Source organism: Manihot esculenta, chromosome 7 (assembly GCF_001659605.2).
Source record: "Manihot esculenta cultivar AM560-2 chromosome 7, M.esculenta_v8, whole genome shotgun sequence".
NCBI lineage: Eukaryota > Viridiplantae > Streptophyta > Magnoliopsida > Malpighiales > Euphorbiaceae > Manihot > Manihot esculenta.
In genome coordinates this window covers 2757557-2776791 of record NC_035167.2, presented here as the reverse complement: position 1 = coordinate 2776791, position 19235 = coordinate 2757557, and the positions used below count along the sequence as shown (strand labels likewise).

At 30.4% G+C, this 19235-nt stretch overlaps 1 protein-coding gene across 2 annotated transcripts; it reads left to right on the top strand.

The window, feature by feature from the left end:
- The first annotated feature begins 8779 nt into the window (after nucleotides 1-8779).
- On the top strand, nucleotides 8780-17787 carry LOC110619390 (shaggy-related protein kinase kappa). 2 transcript variants are annotated; one of them, XM_021762809.2, is made up of 14 exons: nucleotides 8780-9041; nucleotides 9566-9811; nucleotides 10084-10173; nucleotides 10274-10333; nucleotides 10417-10689; nucleotides 11345-11419; nucleotides 14511-14567; nucleotides 14649-14789; nucleotides 14918-14968; nucleotides 15557-15652; nucleotides 16484-16567; nucleotides 16653-16755; nucleotides 16886-16939; nucleotides 17468-17787. In XM_021762809.2, exons 2-14 carry the CDS (start codon nucleotides 9662-9664, stop codon nucleotides 17482-17484), a joined length of 1251 nt encoding a protein of 416 aa, XP_021618501.1. In that variant the 5' UTR covers nucleotides 8780-9041; nucleotides 9566-9661; the 3' UTR covers nucleotides 17485-17787. The 2 variants fall into 2 exon arrangements, with proteins under 2 accessions (XP_021618501.1, XP_021618499.1); XM_021762807.2 differs by lacking the exon at nucleotides 17468-17787 and having other exon boundaries at nucleotides 16886-17234.
- Nucleotides 17788-19235: the final 1448 nt, after the last annotated feature.

Genomic DNA, 19235 nt, shown 5'->3' with positions numbered 1-19235 from the left:
TTAGTCCTACTAAAAAGCCATAAGGCCATCAGGGCGTTGGTCCCGCATAACAAGGCAACTCATACCAGGCCATAAGGCAAGTTCCACTAGGCCACCGGGCGTCGGTCCCACTAATCAAGTCAACTCATGCCAGGCCATCAGGCAAGTTCCGCTAGGCCATCCGGGTATCGGTCCCACTAATCAAGGCAACTCATGTCAGGCCATAAGACAAGTTTCGTCAAGCCATCTGGGCGACCCCATTAATCAAGGCAACTCATGCTAGGCCATAAAGCAAGTTCTTTCTGGCCGTCCGAGTGTTAGTCCCGCATAACAAGGATTTGATGTCAGGCTACAAGGCGGGTATATTCCAAGCCGACCAACCGAGTGTCAGTCCCATTTTATAAAAAAAATCTAAGATATTTGACACTAAGCCACAAGGCGAGGATATACTAGGCCGACCAACTGGGTGTTAGTCCCGTTTCACAAAAAATTTCTAAGGCATTTCATGCGTAGGCCACAAGGCAAGTATGAGCCAGCCACAAGGCAAGTATGAGCCAGCCACAAGGCAAGTATGAGCCAGCCACGTGATCGAGTATTGGTGCCGTTTCACAAAAAGTCTTCGAGACATTTTTCGCTGCTCTTATGAACATTCTCGAAAATTTTAAACTTTTTGCGAAGGAAGAAGGCCTATTGTAGGCGAGCGAGACTTCTTAACGATTGGCGAAGGCAGACTACGAAGCTAATGAGGGAAGTCTGCAAGGAGGAAAAAAGACCGAAAGCTCATTAGGGATGAGAATTGCCCGGAAGCACGTTAGGGCTAGAGAACACCTGGAAACGCGCTAGGGCTAAAAATTTCCTGAAAGCCCGTTAGGGCTAGAGAATGCCCAAAAATGTACTAGGGCTGGAAAATACTCGGAAGCTCATCAGGGCTAGAGAATGCCAGGCCACAAGGTGGGTATACACCAGGCCGACCAACCGGGTGTCAGTCCCATTTTACAAAAAAATTCTAAGACATTTGACATCAAGCCACAAGGCGAGGATACACTAGGTCGACCAACTGGGTGTTAGTCCCGTTTCACAAAAAAATTCTAAGGCATTTCATGCGTAGACCACAAGGCAAGTATGAGCCAGGCCACGTGATCGAGCATTGGTCCCGTTTCACAAAAAGTCTCCGAGGCATTTTTCGCTGCTCTTATGAATATTCTCGAAAATTCAAAACTTTTTGCGAAGGAAGAAGGCCCATTGTAGGCGAGCGAAACTTCTTAACGATTGGCAAAGGCAGACTGCTAAGCTAATTAGGGAAGTCTGCAAGGAGAAAAAAAGATTGAAAGCTCGTCAGGGCTGAGAATTGCCCGGAAGCACGTCAAGACTAGAGAACACCTAGAAACGCGCTAGGGCTGAAAAATTTCTGAAAGCCCATTAGAGCTAGAGAATGCCAAAAAATATACCAGGACTGGAAAATACCCGGAAGCTCATCAAGGCTAGAGAATGTCTGAAAACACATTAGGGCTAGGTAATGCCCATTAAGGTTATAGAATGTCCAGAAACTCGACAAAGCTGGTTAGGGCAAGGCTCAAAAAACTCGCCAAAGTGTTACTATATCACTCGGATCAATTTTGGTCAGGCGCTGGATAATATCTTGGACCAGGCTGGTTGGCAGGGCGAGTAAGAAGAAAGCAAGGACAATGTGCACTCTGCCCGAAAGAAGCTGACTTAGTTCGACAGACTAAAGTAAGGCTGCACGGTTCCACTCAAGATAGTCGGTATGATTTACACTTCAGGACCGTGACACATTTCACGATCAGGCCATTAGGAGGATATCCGCCAAGCTAACGACTGGGTGTCAGTCCTGTTTAATAAAATTCTCAAGTCATAATCGGGTGTCAAGTTCAATTTATTATAGCTGCAAGGCAATGATTATTTATGGGTAGAAACAGGCAAAGCAATGCAAGTATGGAAGGCCAATCTAAACAAGTCACGTGCCCCAGATCATGAAGGCGACTAGCACATTCAAATCTAAATAATGGAAAACTAGCGGGGAGATTTTTGATATTACACAACAATTGCCCAAATAAGACCATGTGCTCAGTCCCATCAAGGGGAAAAAAAAGACCTGGACGCTTTAGGTCGGTCTTAGTTCGGCTCTTCATCAAGACTCGCCTCCCTTAGAGGTCGAGTCTTTACAGAAAGTTACCGTTAGCGGCTACAATTCAGCAGACCCCCTTTTATGTCTGTAGTCACGGAATCTTCAATCAATTAGCCAGCGAGATCGCTTATCAACGAGTCAGTCACATCATTGTCAGATTCTCAAGAAATATTATAATTAATTTCGTCCTCTTATAGTATAAAAGTCAAGGACCACATAGACAAAGGTATGCAGTCTTATACAACTACTCTTAAGTTTAGAGCATTACATTACAGTATAAAAGTCAACAATCACATAGATAAAAATATGCAGTCTTATACAACTATTCTTAAGTTCGGAGCATCACATTACATTCGCTTGAGCGTCAGAGTAGCTGCCATAGATGCCAACCACTTCACATTCTCTTTCTTGCAGATTTAACTAATCACAACACAACTCTATTTTTTTATTACATCAATTATAAATAAAATTTAGTACTAAATTTAGAAATATATGGACTAAATTATATATTTTATAAAATTTTAAAAATTAAAATGTAATTATCTAATTAATCATTTGCTAATGCTGTTAAAAAAATTTATTAACAGAATAAAACCATACGATTATTTGTCATAAATTAAATTATATGACTTTATTTCAAAAATTCACCAAACTACATAATTTTTTTATAATTATTCTTTTAAATAATTTTTATTATTTTAAAAAGTTAATTAAAAAATCTCTCGTTAAGAAGTGATTTCTATTAATCCCAAAAAAAAATTTACAAGTGTGTTAGACAAACTGTTCTATCCTCTCACTCACTAGCTGTACAAAAAAAAATACAAAAAAAAATATTTATAGCTAGGAAGAAGGCTAAGAGTCTTAATAACTTGGGAGACGCTTTATTTTGACAAGTTCTACAGACTTCTCTGAAAGCTGCTGCCCTTTTCTCCTGCTTTTGGCACCAGACTGTCCTAGCAACTTTTAGAAAAATCTGGCCGTTTTCAGTCCTCACCTAGACTAGCCGCATTTTATCACCGCTACTACGACCAAAGTTAAAAAAAAAAAAAAACAGAACAATGTAAAATTAATTGTAATGGTGCTAAATTTTAATAAAAGAGAAAAAACCACCTCAACTATTTAATATAGTTTTTAAAATATAAAAATTAATTAATTTTTAAAAAATTAAATAGTAACTTTTTTTATTTAACCTCATATAATTTATCTGTATTGCTACTGAAACTTTGAGAATAATTTTTATTTTTTTTTTACCTTTTTTAAACATCATAATTCTAAAAATAGTTATGGTATCCGATGATCTGAGATCCAAAAAATAGAATTTTATAATGGTTGAGTAAGTTTGGTCTAAGAGAATGTGCTCCTCTCCTTTTATCCTTTTTCACCTTCTCGTCATTGGACTACATATCCCTGCTATACTGATCTGTATTTATGGAAAAATAGATTTCTGCATTATGCCAAACGATTATTTAATTCTCTTTTTTAGCATGCATGTGAATCGAGCAGTTTGGAGTTGCGCCAATAATTCTTATTTTATTAAGTTTTCGAATCGGATTCGAAAGGAGAAGACTGAATCTTGAGCCAAGCCCGACCTCAAGGATGAATGGTCTGAATCTTCTCACTTGTAGAATTCCGCGGATTCTGGACCGGCTCTATCATTGTGGACTCTGTCTCATACCAGAATAATGAAACTCAGCGGCCATCAGTACCAATGGATTATTAATTGAATAATATTAAAAATAATTTAACATTAAATTAAACAAATTTTAATAATAAAAATATTAAATAATAAAATAATTTTTTAACAGCACCAACCGTATTACCGTAGTGTCAACCGTCAAACCAGCGGTTGATAAAATAGCTATATGATTATATGTAGCTTTGCTATTTCCTTTTTTTATTATTGTTTTTTTCTTTGGGTGGCCCACTATATATATATATATATATATTCATGAATAGCCTACCTTCTTTTCTTCTTTACATGATACTTTTTTTGTTTTTTTTGAAATAGGGGTGGGGAACTACATGATACACTTTTCACCACATTAAACTTTGGCGTGCCTTTACATGATACCTATCATTTCTTTCTTGAACTTTTATTTAATTTCTTTTTTTAACTGTATTTTTATTTTCATTTTTTAAATAATTAATTTGTCAAAATTAAAACTTTCAATTAAAATTTTAATAAAAAATATCTTTTAAATTTTTATTATAAAATTAATTAACTGAAAATATTTTCAATTTTAAAAAAAATTAATTTATTTAAAAAAAATTAAAAAAATCATTTTTCATATTTTGAGAGTTTTATTAAGACTTATATATATAAATTAATATTTTTTTAAATTAAGATTTAATAATAGAAAAAAGTTATTTCACTGTAAAATATTTTCTATAGAAAATATTTTTTAAATATAAATTATTTTTTATAAATAAAATGGAGGCTACACTCCTTTTATTTAAAAAAATTGTATTTATAAAATATTTTCTATTGAAAATATTTTATAAATAATATCTTTTATGAAAAATATTTTATTTTTATTATCTAATTTTAATTTAAAAAATAAAATATATTAAAAATTTTTTATATAAATGGATTGATAAGATTTTTAAAATATAGAAAATGATTTTTTTTAAAAATAATTTAATTTTTTATTAAAAAATATTTTATATTAACTAAAATTTTGTAATATTTTAATAAAATAATATATTTATTTCAAAAAGGAATTATGTGAATTACTATTTTCTACGTGTCAAAGCAATCCCATTGTTTTTCCAGAATCATGTAGAAATATAAAAATTCATCAACCCTTTCATTGATTTAATTTATTTTGAAAAAAAATTAAATAATTTTTTATATAAATATGCGTGATTTTAAATTTTTTTATAATAAAAATTTTTAAGTTAAAAAAATCTCTTTGTAAATAAGAGAAATATTAATATAAAAATTAATTAAATTAAATTTTTATAAAAATTTAATATAAAAAATAAATTAATTTTTTATCATTATAATTTTAATTAAATTTAAATTATAAACGGTTAATCTGATTTTAATTTAAAAAAATTTAATGATAAAAAACTTATATAAAATATAAAAAAATAGATATAAATCTTAAATATTATTAAATATATATTTTATTAAATAATTAAATTGTAAGATGTCTGAAAAATAAAATAATATATATATAATATAAAAATAAAATAATATTACATTAAAATATAAATAATATTTTTTATAAGTTAAAAATTAATTTAAACTTAATTATTTAATAATTTAAATTTTTTATGTATTAATTTTAAATGATATAATTTTTTAAAATATTTTATTTAAAAAATAAAAATCAAATCAAAATTAAACTGAATTATCAATTTTAATTCACAGAAAAAAAAACTCTAATGAGTTCTTCTAATTTAAAATTATAATTCAGCTCAAAAATTAAAACCAATTAATCAGTCTAATTTCAGTTTAATTCATAATCCAAATCAGACCGTTGTTATTTCTACTTTTATATCTGAACTCTGAAGCAATCAATATGCAAAAAATTTAGGAAAAAATGAAAAAAATAAAAAGTAGAAAAGAAATTCGCATGTGATGGGTCCCACTTGCATAACACGGATAAGTCTCAATTGTGTCAATTTCTTGTATGGGTCTTGCATGATGGCTTCTGGGGAAGTGAAAGCTGACGTGGAAATTATGATTTATTCACTAACTTTTTCTTAGACTCTGCTTTTTTTTCACAAAATTCATATTTTTTTGATATTTAGAGCATATTAAAACAGAAAAAAAAAACATATTATAGGATTCCTGAAAGTTATTTAAAAATATATTAAAATAAAAATTTCTCAAATTATTTCTGTTAATTTTAATTATTAAATATTATAAAAAATTTAAAATATTTCTTTATATAAAAAAATAATTAATAGATATTTTTATAAGTAATAAATTATTTTATATTATAGAAATTAAATAATTAATGGCTAAAAATAGTAGAAAGAATAATTAATATAATAATTTTTTTAAAAAATTTAAAAATATTAATATATTTTTTAAAATTAAAAAATCAAAAAATAAATTTCTCAAATTTTTTATAGAAAAATACCAAAAAAAATTTCACCTTTAAGTAAAATAAAATTATTTTTTAAAATATATTTTTATATAAAAAAAATTTTCACAAATAAGAGTGATATTTAATTGGTTGCATGGTTGTGACAAGTTTTAAAATAAGAAGAAACCCACTGCCACGTATTTCTTGTGTATTTTTATTAAATTAGTTATGGGTTTGATGTGATTTTTTTTATTTTAAATTTTATTTTATAAACTATATATATAATTTAAATATAATTAAATAATTAGAATGTATATATAACAATAATATAATTTTATAGTCTTGAAAATAAATTATCGTATATAATAATTATGTTTAGTCCTATGCCCAACAACTTCATTATCAAGCTATTTAAATAAAAATATATTAAATTGACATAAATATTAAAATTATAATAATTAAATTGTTATAAATTATTAAAATAAAAAAGGACTTTGACAGAGTGTGCTTGGAGCTGTTATCCTATTGAGCTTGTCTTTTTCTTTTCTATGTTCATGGCTACAAATGGGCTCTCATTCCGAATGACACATGGCATATAAATCAATGAAGAATGCGTTTGTTGATATCCATTTCACACATCATCTTTGGTCCCATCTCCATCCATCATTGCATGATCTTCTTACATCTCTTTTGCGGGTTCCTTCTTCTCTTCATTAAATTAGGCCATAATTCTAATGGAGGCATTCATGTTTAGTTGTAATTTTGAACGGTAGAGTTTTAAAAAAATAATATTTAAATAAATTATAATAAAATAGAAATGAATTAAAAGTCATGATAGATATTTTTAATTTTTTTTAATTATTTATTTAGGAGGTGTCTCATTTGAGATATATTGATATATCTTTTTATCACAAATTAAATTATTTTTAAAATTCTTTAGGGAGTAACTAGTCGACCATAATAGGAATTGGATTCAGTTGGCTATCATGGAACTACGAAAATTCTGAATTGTGTTTTTACTCCTTGTAGATCGTCTCTCTATCTATAAGAGAGATGTGAATTATTGTAACGATTGTCTCGATAATAATGTATAATCGTCTTTCTATCTATAAGAGAGGCGAGAATTATTATAACGATTGCATCAATAATAATATATAATTATTATTTTGCCATTTGAATAAAATAAGTAGTTTGCTCATAAATTCTCATATTTAATTCTTATTTTTTGTGTTTACTGTGAGACTTCTAATTGAATGCTGCCCATTAATTTCGTTGTTTACTTATATGATTTTGACTAATTAGGATATTTACATTCATAGAATATCAGATAATTCTTAAAATTGATTTAGTTTGAAGATATTAAAGTCAAATACTGTATAATCCAAAATGATTGTCAAAATGCGAGACCGTGACAGGTGAAATCTAGTTTAAAGTTAGTATAGTATTAGAATCTATCCATTAATATTAAGTTTTTGATAAATATTTTACACTTTAATAATCTAGATGTAAGGAGTGTATTAAATTTCATATTGATTCGGGATAAAAATAATATATTTTTTATAATAATTTTAAACTTCTTTCTCTTTAGAAATTCCTTTATTATTTTTCACAAATAAACCCTAATTCACATAAAAGTTATAATTTTCCATAGTTTCAATTAGGGTTACTTTCAATTTGTTTAATCTAGGAATCATCCCGAATTTTAAATTAAGAAATTTACCCAAAAAATACTTTAATTGATTATTTTTTAATTAATTAACATATTTACAATAAAAAATTCATTTTTTATTTTACAAAATTGTCATTTAAAAAAGAATACATACTGTAAGAGTTCAATTTTTTTTTTCTGTAAAATGATTTATTTTAAAAAAATAATTGTAAGTTTGGATTTTTTTTAATAATATATTATACATTAAATAGATAATAAAAAGTTTTATATATTTTACATTTGTTTTAATAGTAATAATAATAAAATTAAATAAGAATTAAAATTGAAATTACAAGATATATTAAGTCAATTTAAGCATTTCAAATTTTATTATTTTAAAATAATTTCAACATATTAATTTTGTCCTTATGATATTTAAAATTCTAATACTATTAAAATAAAATATCAAAATAAAAAAGTGTTAAAATTTTTCTAATAAGAATAAAACTTTACAACAATAACTTTTATTATATTAAAATAAAATAATTATAAGTAAAATAACTAATAATGAGTATATATACTAAAAAAATTAAAAATTATATTTTTTAAAAAATAAAAATAAAATTCCTATAATATAGAATAATTTATTATTTAATTTTAAAAATTAAAAATTGTTAATTTTAACTATTAAATATTTTATTATTTAATTTTTAAATTTTAAATAATTTATTAGTTAATTTTTTAAAATTTTAAAATAATTTATTCATTAAATTTTTTATATTAAAAGTATTTTTAATTTTTTATAATATTTACTAATTAAAGGATTAATTAATATAATTTTTAAAACATTAAAATATTTTAATATATTTTTTAAAATAAACATTCAATTAGTGAGTTTATTTTTTCATAAAAAATTAAGAATAGAAGATTGTAAAAAAAAATAAAATAGGAAATTGAGGCATTGACCTATTTTCATTCATGTCAGAAACAAGGGATGATTGAACACTGTCAGGTTACTGTCGGCACTTACTCGAAACTGAAAAACCATAAAATCATCAAAATAATTTTAAAAAATTGCAAAATCTTCAATTCTCAGTAAATGCATTCACACTTCAACTCCTCCTCCTAGTAATCTGATCGATAATCACAGTTTCGCTTGTAGTTGTTTCGAAATCGGGAGCTTCGAATGCTAGAAATGTGCTTCCGCTTTTTCTTGAATCGTTTCCAGGTTAGCGTGATTTCAAGATGAAGATAATTGCTTATCGATCTGTTTTGAATTTGTAACAATGCATTTTTCTTTTCTTGATTGTTTGTTTACTAAATGAATCGATTACTGATTTTTATTTTTCAATTTTTATATGTTGTTTTTTCAATTGTTCATAGTATTTTTGGTGGGTTTAATTTGAATTTGGGTTTGATATTTTACTAAGAAATTTTTAATTATTTTCGACTTAGATCTGATCAGTCTCGTACAACAGTTGAATTCAATTTCAGTGCATGATTTCTCTCTCACTCTCTCTCTAAAGCTTTATTGAGTTTAAACCTATTGCTGATATTTTTGGTAATTATTTAACTGCATAGTAACGTTGATTAGGAATTTTATGATTTGAAATCTACCTGAATTATGGAGTTCTATGATTATATTTTACTTCCCCCTTTTTTTTGTTGACGTGCAATGCTATGTGAATGCATCCCTATCCATCTTCTTAATTTTCGTTCTGTTTCTGACTTGGAATTTTGTAATTCTATTAGGAAGATAGGTGTTTGGATTTGGATGGAAGGCAGAACTGCAAACTATCACGAGAGTGATAAATACTAGCAACTGTAATACTTCTAACGTGTACTATTATGGCGTCTGCCAGCCTAGGAAATGGAGGGGTTGGAAGTTCTAGGTCTGTTAATGGGTTCAAGAGTTCTTCATCAAGTTCTGTTGATTGGCTGGGGAGAGAGATGCTTGAGATGAGATTGAGGGACAAGACAGACCATGATGAAGACAGAGTAAGTTCATAGACTTTAAAAAAGTTGTTTTCCATTTATAGTTTCATGTTCTAAAGTTCCCTTTAAGCTGTTGAAGCAATCCAGTGACTGGAATCTGTTCCTTTGAGCATCTCCTATAGTGGGAAACTCCTCGGCAAAGTGGTTCTATGGCAGTTTGATCTTAGAAGGGCACTTCACTTAATTGAGAATAGTGTACTCTGTTTTTTATTAGTGGGCATAACTATGAAAATTTGTGCTTAGTTGCACTGGCCCTTAATTTCTCTTGGTTGCAGGATAGTGAACCAGATATAATTGATGGTGTGGGTGCAGAAGCAGGACATGTCATAAGAACAACTATTGGTGGTCGAAACGGTCCTAGACAGGTTGGGAACTTAATCTGGAATTTAAAAATGTTATACTGGAGGTATCATAATCAGTGAATGTTTAGTTTACACCTAAAACCTGTGTTGTTTGAGTTGACAGACAAGAAGTTATATAGCAGAGCACGTGGTTGGAACAGGTTCTTTCGGTGTTGTCTTCCAAGTAAGTAGAGCGGTTTATTAATTAGTTACCAACTCTTTTCTCTCAATAAGTTACATAATTAAATATTTTAAATATATTTTTAGGCTAAATGCCGGGAAACCGGAGAAATTGTTGCCATCAAGAAAGTTCTTCAAGACAAGCGTTACAAGAACAGAGAGTTACAGATTATGCAGATGTTAGATCATCCAAATATCGTTTCCCTTGAGCATTGTTTCTTTTCAACAACTGACAAGGAAGAGCTTTACCTAAATCTGGTACTTGAATATGTTCCTGAAACTGTCAATCGTATTGCAAGGAACTACAGCAGGATCCACCAAAGGATGCCTTTGATATACGTTAAACTCTATACATATCAGGTAGGTATGAATTTGTAAGCTTTTCTTCTTTGATTCATAATTGAATGAATGTAGTAGTTTCATGAGGGAGAACATGGGTGGACAACTTCACTCACATAATTGGCAACATAATTCTCTTAACCGAGGGTTTTCTTGTTTTTGTTCTTCTAACTGGGGTTTTGTGAGGCCATCGATTGTTGGTGTGATTTTAGACCTCTATTTATTGTGTGCTATAGGAATTGACGAATACAATTGTCTGTTGACAGCTTAGGTCCGCTTTTTTCGTGATCTCGTCACTCTTATTTATTATCATCTGCTTTTTTCGTGATCTCATCACTCTTATTTATTATCAATATTCTTAATAGTTTTGAACTTGGTGTCATTGTTTTTCACCATAGTATGACTGTATCATGTTACGCCTAGGATTGGTTTTTGGTGAATATTGGTGCAGGGCTGCCTCAAGATCAAGTGGACCATACACAATTCCGTAGGTCTACCTTTTAAATATCTAAATTTGTTTCGCAAACAACACAAGAATGCAGCCTGGGACTGTGGGTTGTCAAGGCATAGCAATAATGATTTTGTGTTGGGATAGCACAGCTCACCATAAATTCTTATAATAGTAATAGTGATTATGAAATTGTTTTAAATTTCTTGTTTCTTTTTTTGGATGCAGATCTGTAGGGCACTCGCTTATATACATAATTGCATTGGAATTTGTCACCGTGATATCAAGCCTCAGAATTTACTGGTAAGACTTTTTCGCTTTGATTTTTGGTTTAATATTTTAGTGGGATATTTGAAAATGTTTGCATTTAATTTCTATTGTCGCTAGATACATTTTCTATTCATATTAAATATTTTATGGTTAAAGATCCTAAGTAATTAATGTATTAGGGTTTCTGCATTCAATATAGTAAAAGAAGAGACTGTAAAAGAATTGAGAAAAAGAAAAATCATAGTTGAGAATGAGGATGAAGTTGAAACTCATTATTTGCAGAATTGCTTGTCATAGTCAGCAACATCAATTTACAAACAGAGCTATAAGGGATGGTAGTAGGTAGGGTGCTCGCAGAAACTGAACCCAAACCCAAACCCATTTAATATATTCAATACCTGGAGTCATCCCAAACTCAATTATATCACCTGAAAAATACCTGAAATGTTTAATTTTATAAATTTTGATTTAATAATTTACATAAAAATATAATTTAAAAGGTTAATTTATGTTTTAAAATTTTTGATAATCAAATAAAATACTGAATTTTATTTATTTCATATGTAATATGTGTGTAAAAGTGTAAACATTATTATAAAATTTATTTAATTATTTATTTATATAAATGGGTTTGGATAATGGATATCCAATACACAAAACCCAAATCCGATCAAAACCTACCATGGGTATATTTTCAAACTTTGAAGCCTTCCCAAACCCGATTATATACTACCAAAATACATCCTAATCGTGTCCAGTTGGGTCGCTTACTTGCAAATTAAACCACGAACATCCACAGGCCTGTTCATGTTTTTTCTTGTTTTACTAAGAAGTCATCAAATTCCAACACCTTCATATGTATTATTATTATTGTTATTATTTATTTTGAACAATTTGAAATAGAGGTTGAATTTATGCATTATATTGTAAAAAACTTTATTTTAAAGAACTTGGAGAACAGCTCGATTTTAAAGAATTCTTCATGTAGTTTGAATTACTTATAGTCAATCTTGAGGAAAATGTTGAGTTCAATGATGGGTGTTATAGGTTATTAGAAGCGAATATGTTAATATAGAAAGTAAATATTAATAGATATGTTAGTTGCTTGATTTTAGGGATTCCATGAGCATAGGCTTGATTTCCTTTTCTTTCTAGATACGGTCTCTCATATATAAATATGTTGTAATCTCTATTGTAATAGATAACAAATATTATCTTTCTACATGGTATCAGAACCATTCCCATAGAGATTTATTTTTTCTCTCCTGTAGAGATTTAAGGTTTTTTTTTACACTTAGGACTCCTATTCTTTTGGATTATCCATCTAGGATAACATTTGTCTCTCACCGCCCACATAGGAAGAATGCTAGAGCGCTGACGAAACTGCCTTGAAGAGCCAACCTGTGTTCGGCCGGTGAGTGCTCTTCACGCACTGCAACAAGGTTCCAACGTCGTCCCACTCGCCAACGCGTGGAGACGCATCGCTTGTCCGTCGTCGGAGTCACCTCGCAGCCCCCTCGCCAGATCTGTAGTTCGTTTGCCGTCTGGGTGTTGGGTGGAGGCGTTTTTGGTACTGTTCACGTTTGGGCACTGATCACATCTGTTTCAATATTTCTTTTATTTCTATTGTTTTGGGTTGGTTATTCTCATGACTGAAACTAAAAGTACCGTAGATGAGGTAATTCCTGTGATGACTAAAATCACAAAACACAAATTGAATGGATTTAATTTTTTGGATTGGAGGTTCTGTACGTAAAACCCTAGTAAAACCATCATGTAATGATAATATTTCAGAGTTATAAAGAATATGAGATTTAGCTGTCTCAAACTCTGGAGAGAGACCTGCAAGGAAGCTCATAACGGTCATTTGCTCTCGTTGAGCTTGTTGAGTTTTCATATTTGTACTAAAAGGCATCAAGACATTAAGTTTCTCATACACTCTTTTAAAATCCATAAAATAGGAGGCCAGAGTTCTATCATTTTTCTCAAGCAACTATTCATATTACCTCAAATCCAGTATTTCATGAGAGGACTAAACACATAAATATTGATTGTCACTTTGTTCGTGAGAATGTCCAACAAAAGATAATCTCAATAGAAAATAACCGAATTAGAAAACAATTAGGAGATATCTTCACTAAGTTCACTAAGGCTCTAAATGGGACTCGAGTTGATTATATATGTAACAAGTTGAGCATAATTAACATCTATGCTCCAAGTTGATTATATATGTATCAAGTTCGACATGATTAACATCTATGCTCCAACTTGAGAGGGAGTGTTATAGGTTATAGGAAGTAAATATATTATATAGGAAGTAAATATTGATAGATGTATTAGTCCCTTAATTTTAGGGATTGCATGATCATAGGCTTGATTTTCTTTCCTTTCTAGATACAGTCTCTCATGTATAAATATGTTGTAATTTCTATTGTAATAGATAACAAATATTACCTTTCTAAAATGAGGAAGCTTGATTTTCAGAAATATGTTCTTTCTTCTTTTAATAAATACAATTTATGCTATATTTTGACTGGATGTAGCTACAATAATTGGGGTTCTTGGGTATAACTTGGAGTTGACTCGCTTGAAGAGGATAAGTTGGAGGCTTGACTTCCTAAAGTCTTGAGATCCCCTATTAGCACATTCCTAGTTTGTTAAGCACAAAAGAACCTTCAAATTTATTGTTGACGTGGATCGTTCAGAGGGTAACTCAGTTATTGCATGTTCATCTTACCCTCTTCTTATCCTTCCAGCTTACACAAATAAGTAGCTTCATGGTGATGCTTTGTTTTTGCTATTGCTGGCTTTAACTCATAAGTTATGCCAGTTATATGTCTCTGGTTTTATATCTGGCATGTCACCCATTATCTTTTAACCTTGAGATGCTTGTATAAACCTTATGATGCTCCTTATCAGTGGATGGTGGGGAGATAGGTGCATTCTCAGTATTTATATTTTTGTCCCCTGAAGGAATTGGTATTTGAGTTATCTTGGAACCCGTGTTATACTGGCAAAATAAGAACTCTCGTTATTTGGGACCTTGGCTTGGAGTGCCCTAACTGCTACTTTTGTTGTTCCATCCTTTTCTTTTATTGTTATAAAAAATTAGTTCATTTTTCAGGTGAATCCAAGCACACATCAACTGAAACTTTGTGATTTTGGTAGTGCCAAAGTGCTGGTAAGTTTTCAAGGAACAGTGATGAGTAATGATGATTTCTTATTTCATTGCTTGAGTATGTTCTCCTTGCCATTTTTTAAGGTGAAAGGAGAACCCAATGTTTCTTACATCTGCTCAAGGTACTATCGTGCTCCAGAACTAATATTTGGCGCTACTGAATACACCACTGCCATTGATATATGGTCTACAGGTTGTGTGATGGCCGAGTTGCTACTTGGGCAGGTAGTTTGACACACTTCAGATACCATTTCTTTGTACTTCTCTTCTGCCACTCGCATCTTTGCTTTGATGAGCATCATTTCCTTGCTACTTCATGTTAACTATTTTCCTTGTACCAACCGATTCTGCAGCCTTTGTTTCCTGGTGAAAGTGGAGTTGACCAACTAGTTGAGATCATCAAGGTGATATTGTCTTTCAATTCTGATGTGCTTCTGGAAATGTTTTGATTTTACCCTTTTCTACTGTGTGATCTAGAATTAGATTTTGAATCAAGGCCTTATTTTATCAAGCTTTTGTACATCCAAATTCCAAGGCTGCAAGTCATTTATTAAACTTTACTGCTGGGTTGAATTCAGTTATTCTGGAAATGATATCAAGAGGTGTTATTTATTATCTTCTCTAGACGAGTATGTATTTTGATAGTCTATGGCTAAATGTGGAATATGCATTTTGTAACTGTAGGTTATATTATTTACTTTGCTATTTTTCTCCACGCAAACAGAGCACAGAAAGCATGGATCTGAAACTTGAATTGTTAAGAAAGCAATTCACATCAAAATGCTCGTCATTCTCATGTTTCACCATCAATATGTCTGATTAGCCCAATCTGAAACTTGAATTGTTAAGAAAGCAATTCACATCAAAATGCTCATCTTTCTCATGTTTCACCATCAATATGTCTGATTAGCCCAATTTGAACTTGAAACCAGAGTTTGTTTCAACTGCAATAGGGGAGTGCTTGATAGCAAAAATCTGTGTTGTTTTTTAAGGTTTTGGGAACTCCAACAAGGGAGGAGATAAAGTGCATGAATCCAAACTACACCGAATTTAAGTTTCCGCAAATAAAGCCTCACCCATGGCACAAGGTATATACTCTTAAATCCTTTGCTTATTTTTGTGCAGCCATCTGAGCTTAAAATAAACACTGCTGAAATAATGCATTCTTATGATTTAAGTTGGGATTCTACATGTTTTAAGGCCTAAAATTTTTCAAAACGAGTGCTTTTTTGGCTGACCTAATCCTCATCAAAAGCTTGGGTTGAATCACACCAGGCTTAGCTGCTATAGGACTTGCATAAGGCACTTGAATTGGAAGCATGGTGCTCGCTTGGGGACTCATTGTTGTTTCATAGCAAAGTACTTACTTTTTTATCAAGTGACCTGCTCCTACTTTACCTAGATGTAGGAATTCACAATCAAAAGTGAATGCTTGACTAACAAGAAGCAACATACTACGTTTACATATGATTTCTTAGATATGTTATCTGGATCTATTCTAGATGCAATTGGAATTTATATGTTGTCATAGTTTGATCTGACCAGGTTTGCCCCTGTGACCTGGAAAAGAACTGGAATTTGAAGGCAGCTGTCCTGTTTGGACTTGCTGTCAAGTTTCATAGTGAAAGACTTCCAACTCAAATGACAGGCTCCTAGCTTACCTAAATCCAGGAAATAATCGCAACAAACATTATGTATCAAACTATTTATCAGCAATCTTTTATGCTGCATGTATTTTCCAGATATGGTTTTCAAAATAAGCAGCGAGAAACTTTTATTTTCCTTGTATTTCTTGCACTTGTTTCTTTTATCTGCATTGTATTTCCAACCCTTTTGTCAGCGCTTAGTAATCCCTATTCACAATCGTGAAAATTCTATAAGCTATTGAGATTCATTCTGACATTATTCTCATATGCTAGGTCTTCCAAAAGCGTTTACCCCCAGAAGCAGTGGACCTTGTCTGTCGGTTTTTTCAGTACTCTCCCAATTTGAGATGCACTGCTGTGAGTTCATGATTATGTAGTTCTATCTTCCTGAGAGGTAATGTTAATTTATTAATCAATTTTATTTGTTATTCTGGCACAACAGTTGGAAGCTTGTGTGCACCCTTTCTTTGATGAACTGAGAAATCCAGAGACTCGACTTCCCAATGGCCGTCCTCTCCCTCCATTATTTAATTTTAAACCTCAAGGTCAGTTTTAAAAAGAAAGATCCAATTCTCTCATGTCTTTTCAACTCTAGGAATATAGTCTTGGATTTGTTAATGCATCACCTACATATGCATTTTAACTGAAATTTCGCTCTGCCATTGTATTTCGCAGAGCTTTCAGGCATACCACCAGACATCGTCAATCGACTTATTCCGGAGCATGCGCGTAAGCAGAACTTATTCATGGCTTTGCACACTTAGCAACTGTTACGAAATCTTTGCATGTGCAGTTTCTTCAACACTGTTGTCTTATGTGATCATATTGTAAAAATTCTATGCTTTTTGCCGCCTTCTGCTTCTTTTCTGTTGAGAGAATGTTGCAAAGAGTTCTTTTAGGACACATTCTGGAAACCTCTGCTTGACTTTCCAGTTTGCTGCTTTGCCTTTTGAAGGTGTTTTGTGGTTGTCTATAGCTTATGATGTATATTTATTTATATGTTAAGGTAAAATATTTGAGAACATGTGCATGTTTAACCGTGTTGACTTTTTTATTTTATTTGTATGTGGATATTGTTGAAACGGTCCGGTCCGAGCTAAATTTACCTAAATAACTTTTAAATCCATTTGATTTAAAATGGTTAATTCAAATTATTTAATAGTTTCATGCTAGTTATTATATACAATTTCGATTTACCATATTCCACTTCCACAAGCAAGCAGTTGGCTTTCACACTCTTCCCTGCTAAATTTACAGGTCATCGTCGCAACTGAATCGGATATAATTGCTAAACCAGGACCGAATCTTCAGATATTGTGGTTCGCTAGTATCTCGGACGGCTCCATCTCTTCTTATACGGGTGGATCTCTTCTTATACGGGTGGGCCTGTACCAAGACCGAACTCTCAAATATTGTGATTCACTAATATCTCGAGTGGCTTTTCTAACTCAAACTTATGTAACTAACTTTTGAATGCACTTTTCATTAGTTAATCCAAATTATTAGTAGTTTCGTGCTAACTATTATATATAATTTTAATTTACTGTATTTTGTTGCACTGATTAATTTATTGTATTCCGTCGATTTGAAAAATAATTAATTTAAATTATTTAATAATTTCGTATTAACTATTCTGATTTATTGAATTCCATACACTGATTTACCGTATTCCGCGGACATGGATCTATTTTCCAGCTTGCTTTCACTATTGTTCAAACTTTTAAACCTTTTTATATCTTCCAGCATGCTTTCACAATTGTTCAAACTTTTAAACCTTTTTATATCATTGGATGTGACATGATGAACATGCTGAAGCGTTTGGTTTGCTTGCTAAAAATCAACTTTGTGCAGGGGGAAGGGAGTTAGCTTATATGTATTTGTCATCCTAATAAAATAAAAAATAATAAAAGTAATTCTTAAAAATAAAATTTAATAAGGGAAAAGAAATAAAAATGGATGAATTGAACTCCTTAAATATATTAATTATTTATCAATTAAGAATTTTAACTAAATATATAATAGTCTATTTTATTGAATACTTATAAATACCATATAAGTATAAACTAAGCCAAATATTTTTTAATAATCATTAATTTTTAAATATTTATATAAAATTAAATAAAATATATATAATAAATATATAAATATAAGCACTTCAAGGCTTAGCCTGGTGGAACGTGTATGTAACCTTGAAAAGTTTAAGGTTCGACTCTCCCAACTCCTATTTCAAAAAAAAAAAATATAAATGTAAAAATAAATATTTAATCTAATAATCATTGACCTTATCCAAGCGTTACTCTCGTAAATGTATGAATTTTCAATGTAACCAGAGACGCTCTACTTGATCGCTAGTCTCCGTCAAAGTAATTTACTTAGAATTTTCTTAGAAGACTATACTTTCTGGTTCACACACTAACCCTTCACCATTATCACTTAAAAAAAGGAAAAAAGAAAAAAAAGAAAAATCTGAAAGAGAAACACCCAAAAGGAGTTACGTACGAGAATTTTTTTTTTTTTTTTAACAAAAAAGCCACATGCTTAATAGTATTGCCTCAGAAAATATAAGCTGGTCTAGTCAAATTATTTATTCAAATGTTGATAATTTTTTATCTAATGAAACTGTAAAGAAGATACAGTTGGTGTCTGTCTGACTCTGTCAACATCTCCAGAAGCCTGGGAAAAGTATGGTTAAAGGGGTAAATTTGTCCTAAATTATATAGTAAAGTAAATAAGTTAAATTTTATTTTTTTATCTAAAAATATTTCAGACCGTTTTTATAAAACTAAATATAAAAATAAAGCTAAATAAATTAATTAAAATGCGATTCACACTTTTAAAATTTATCGAATAATGACTTTATTTAATAAAAAAAATTAAATTTGATATTTTCTCTCCAGTATTCATCGATAGAAATTGCTTGGAAGACCGGGTCATGTTAATATGAGAAAATTATTATATAATTACTGTGATATAAAAAATATATTAATTAATTTTTTAATTTTAAAAAATATTTTAAAATTTTTAA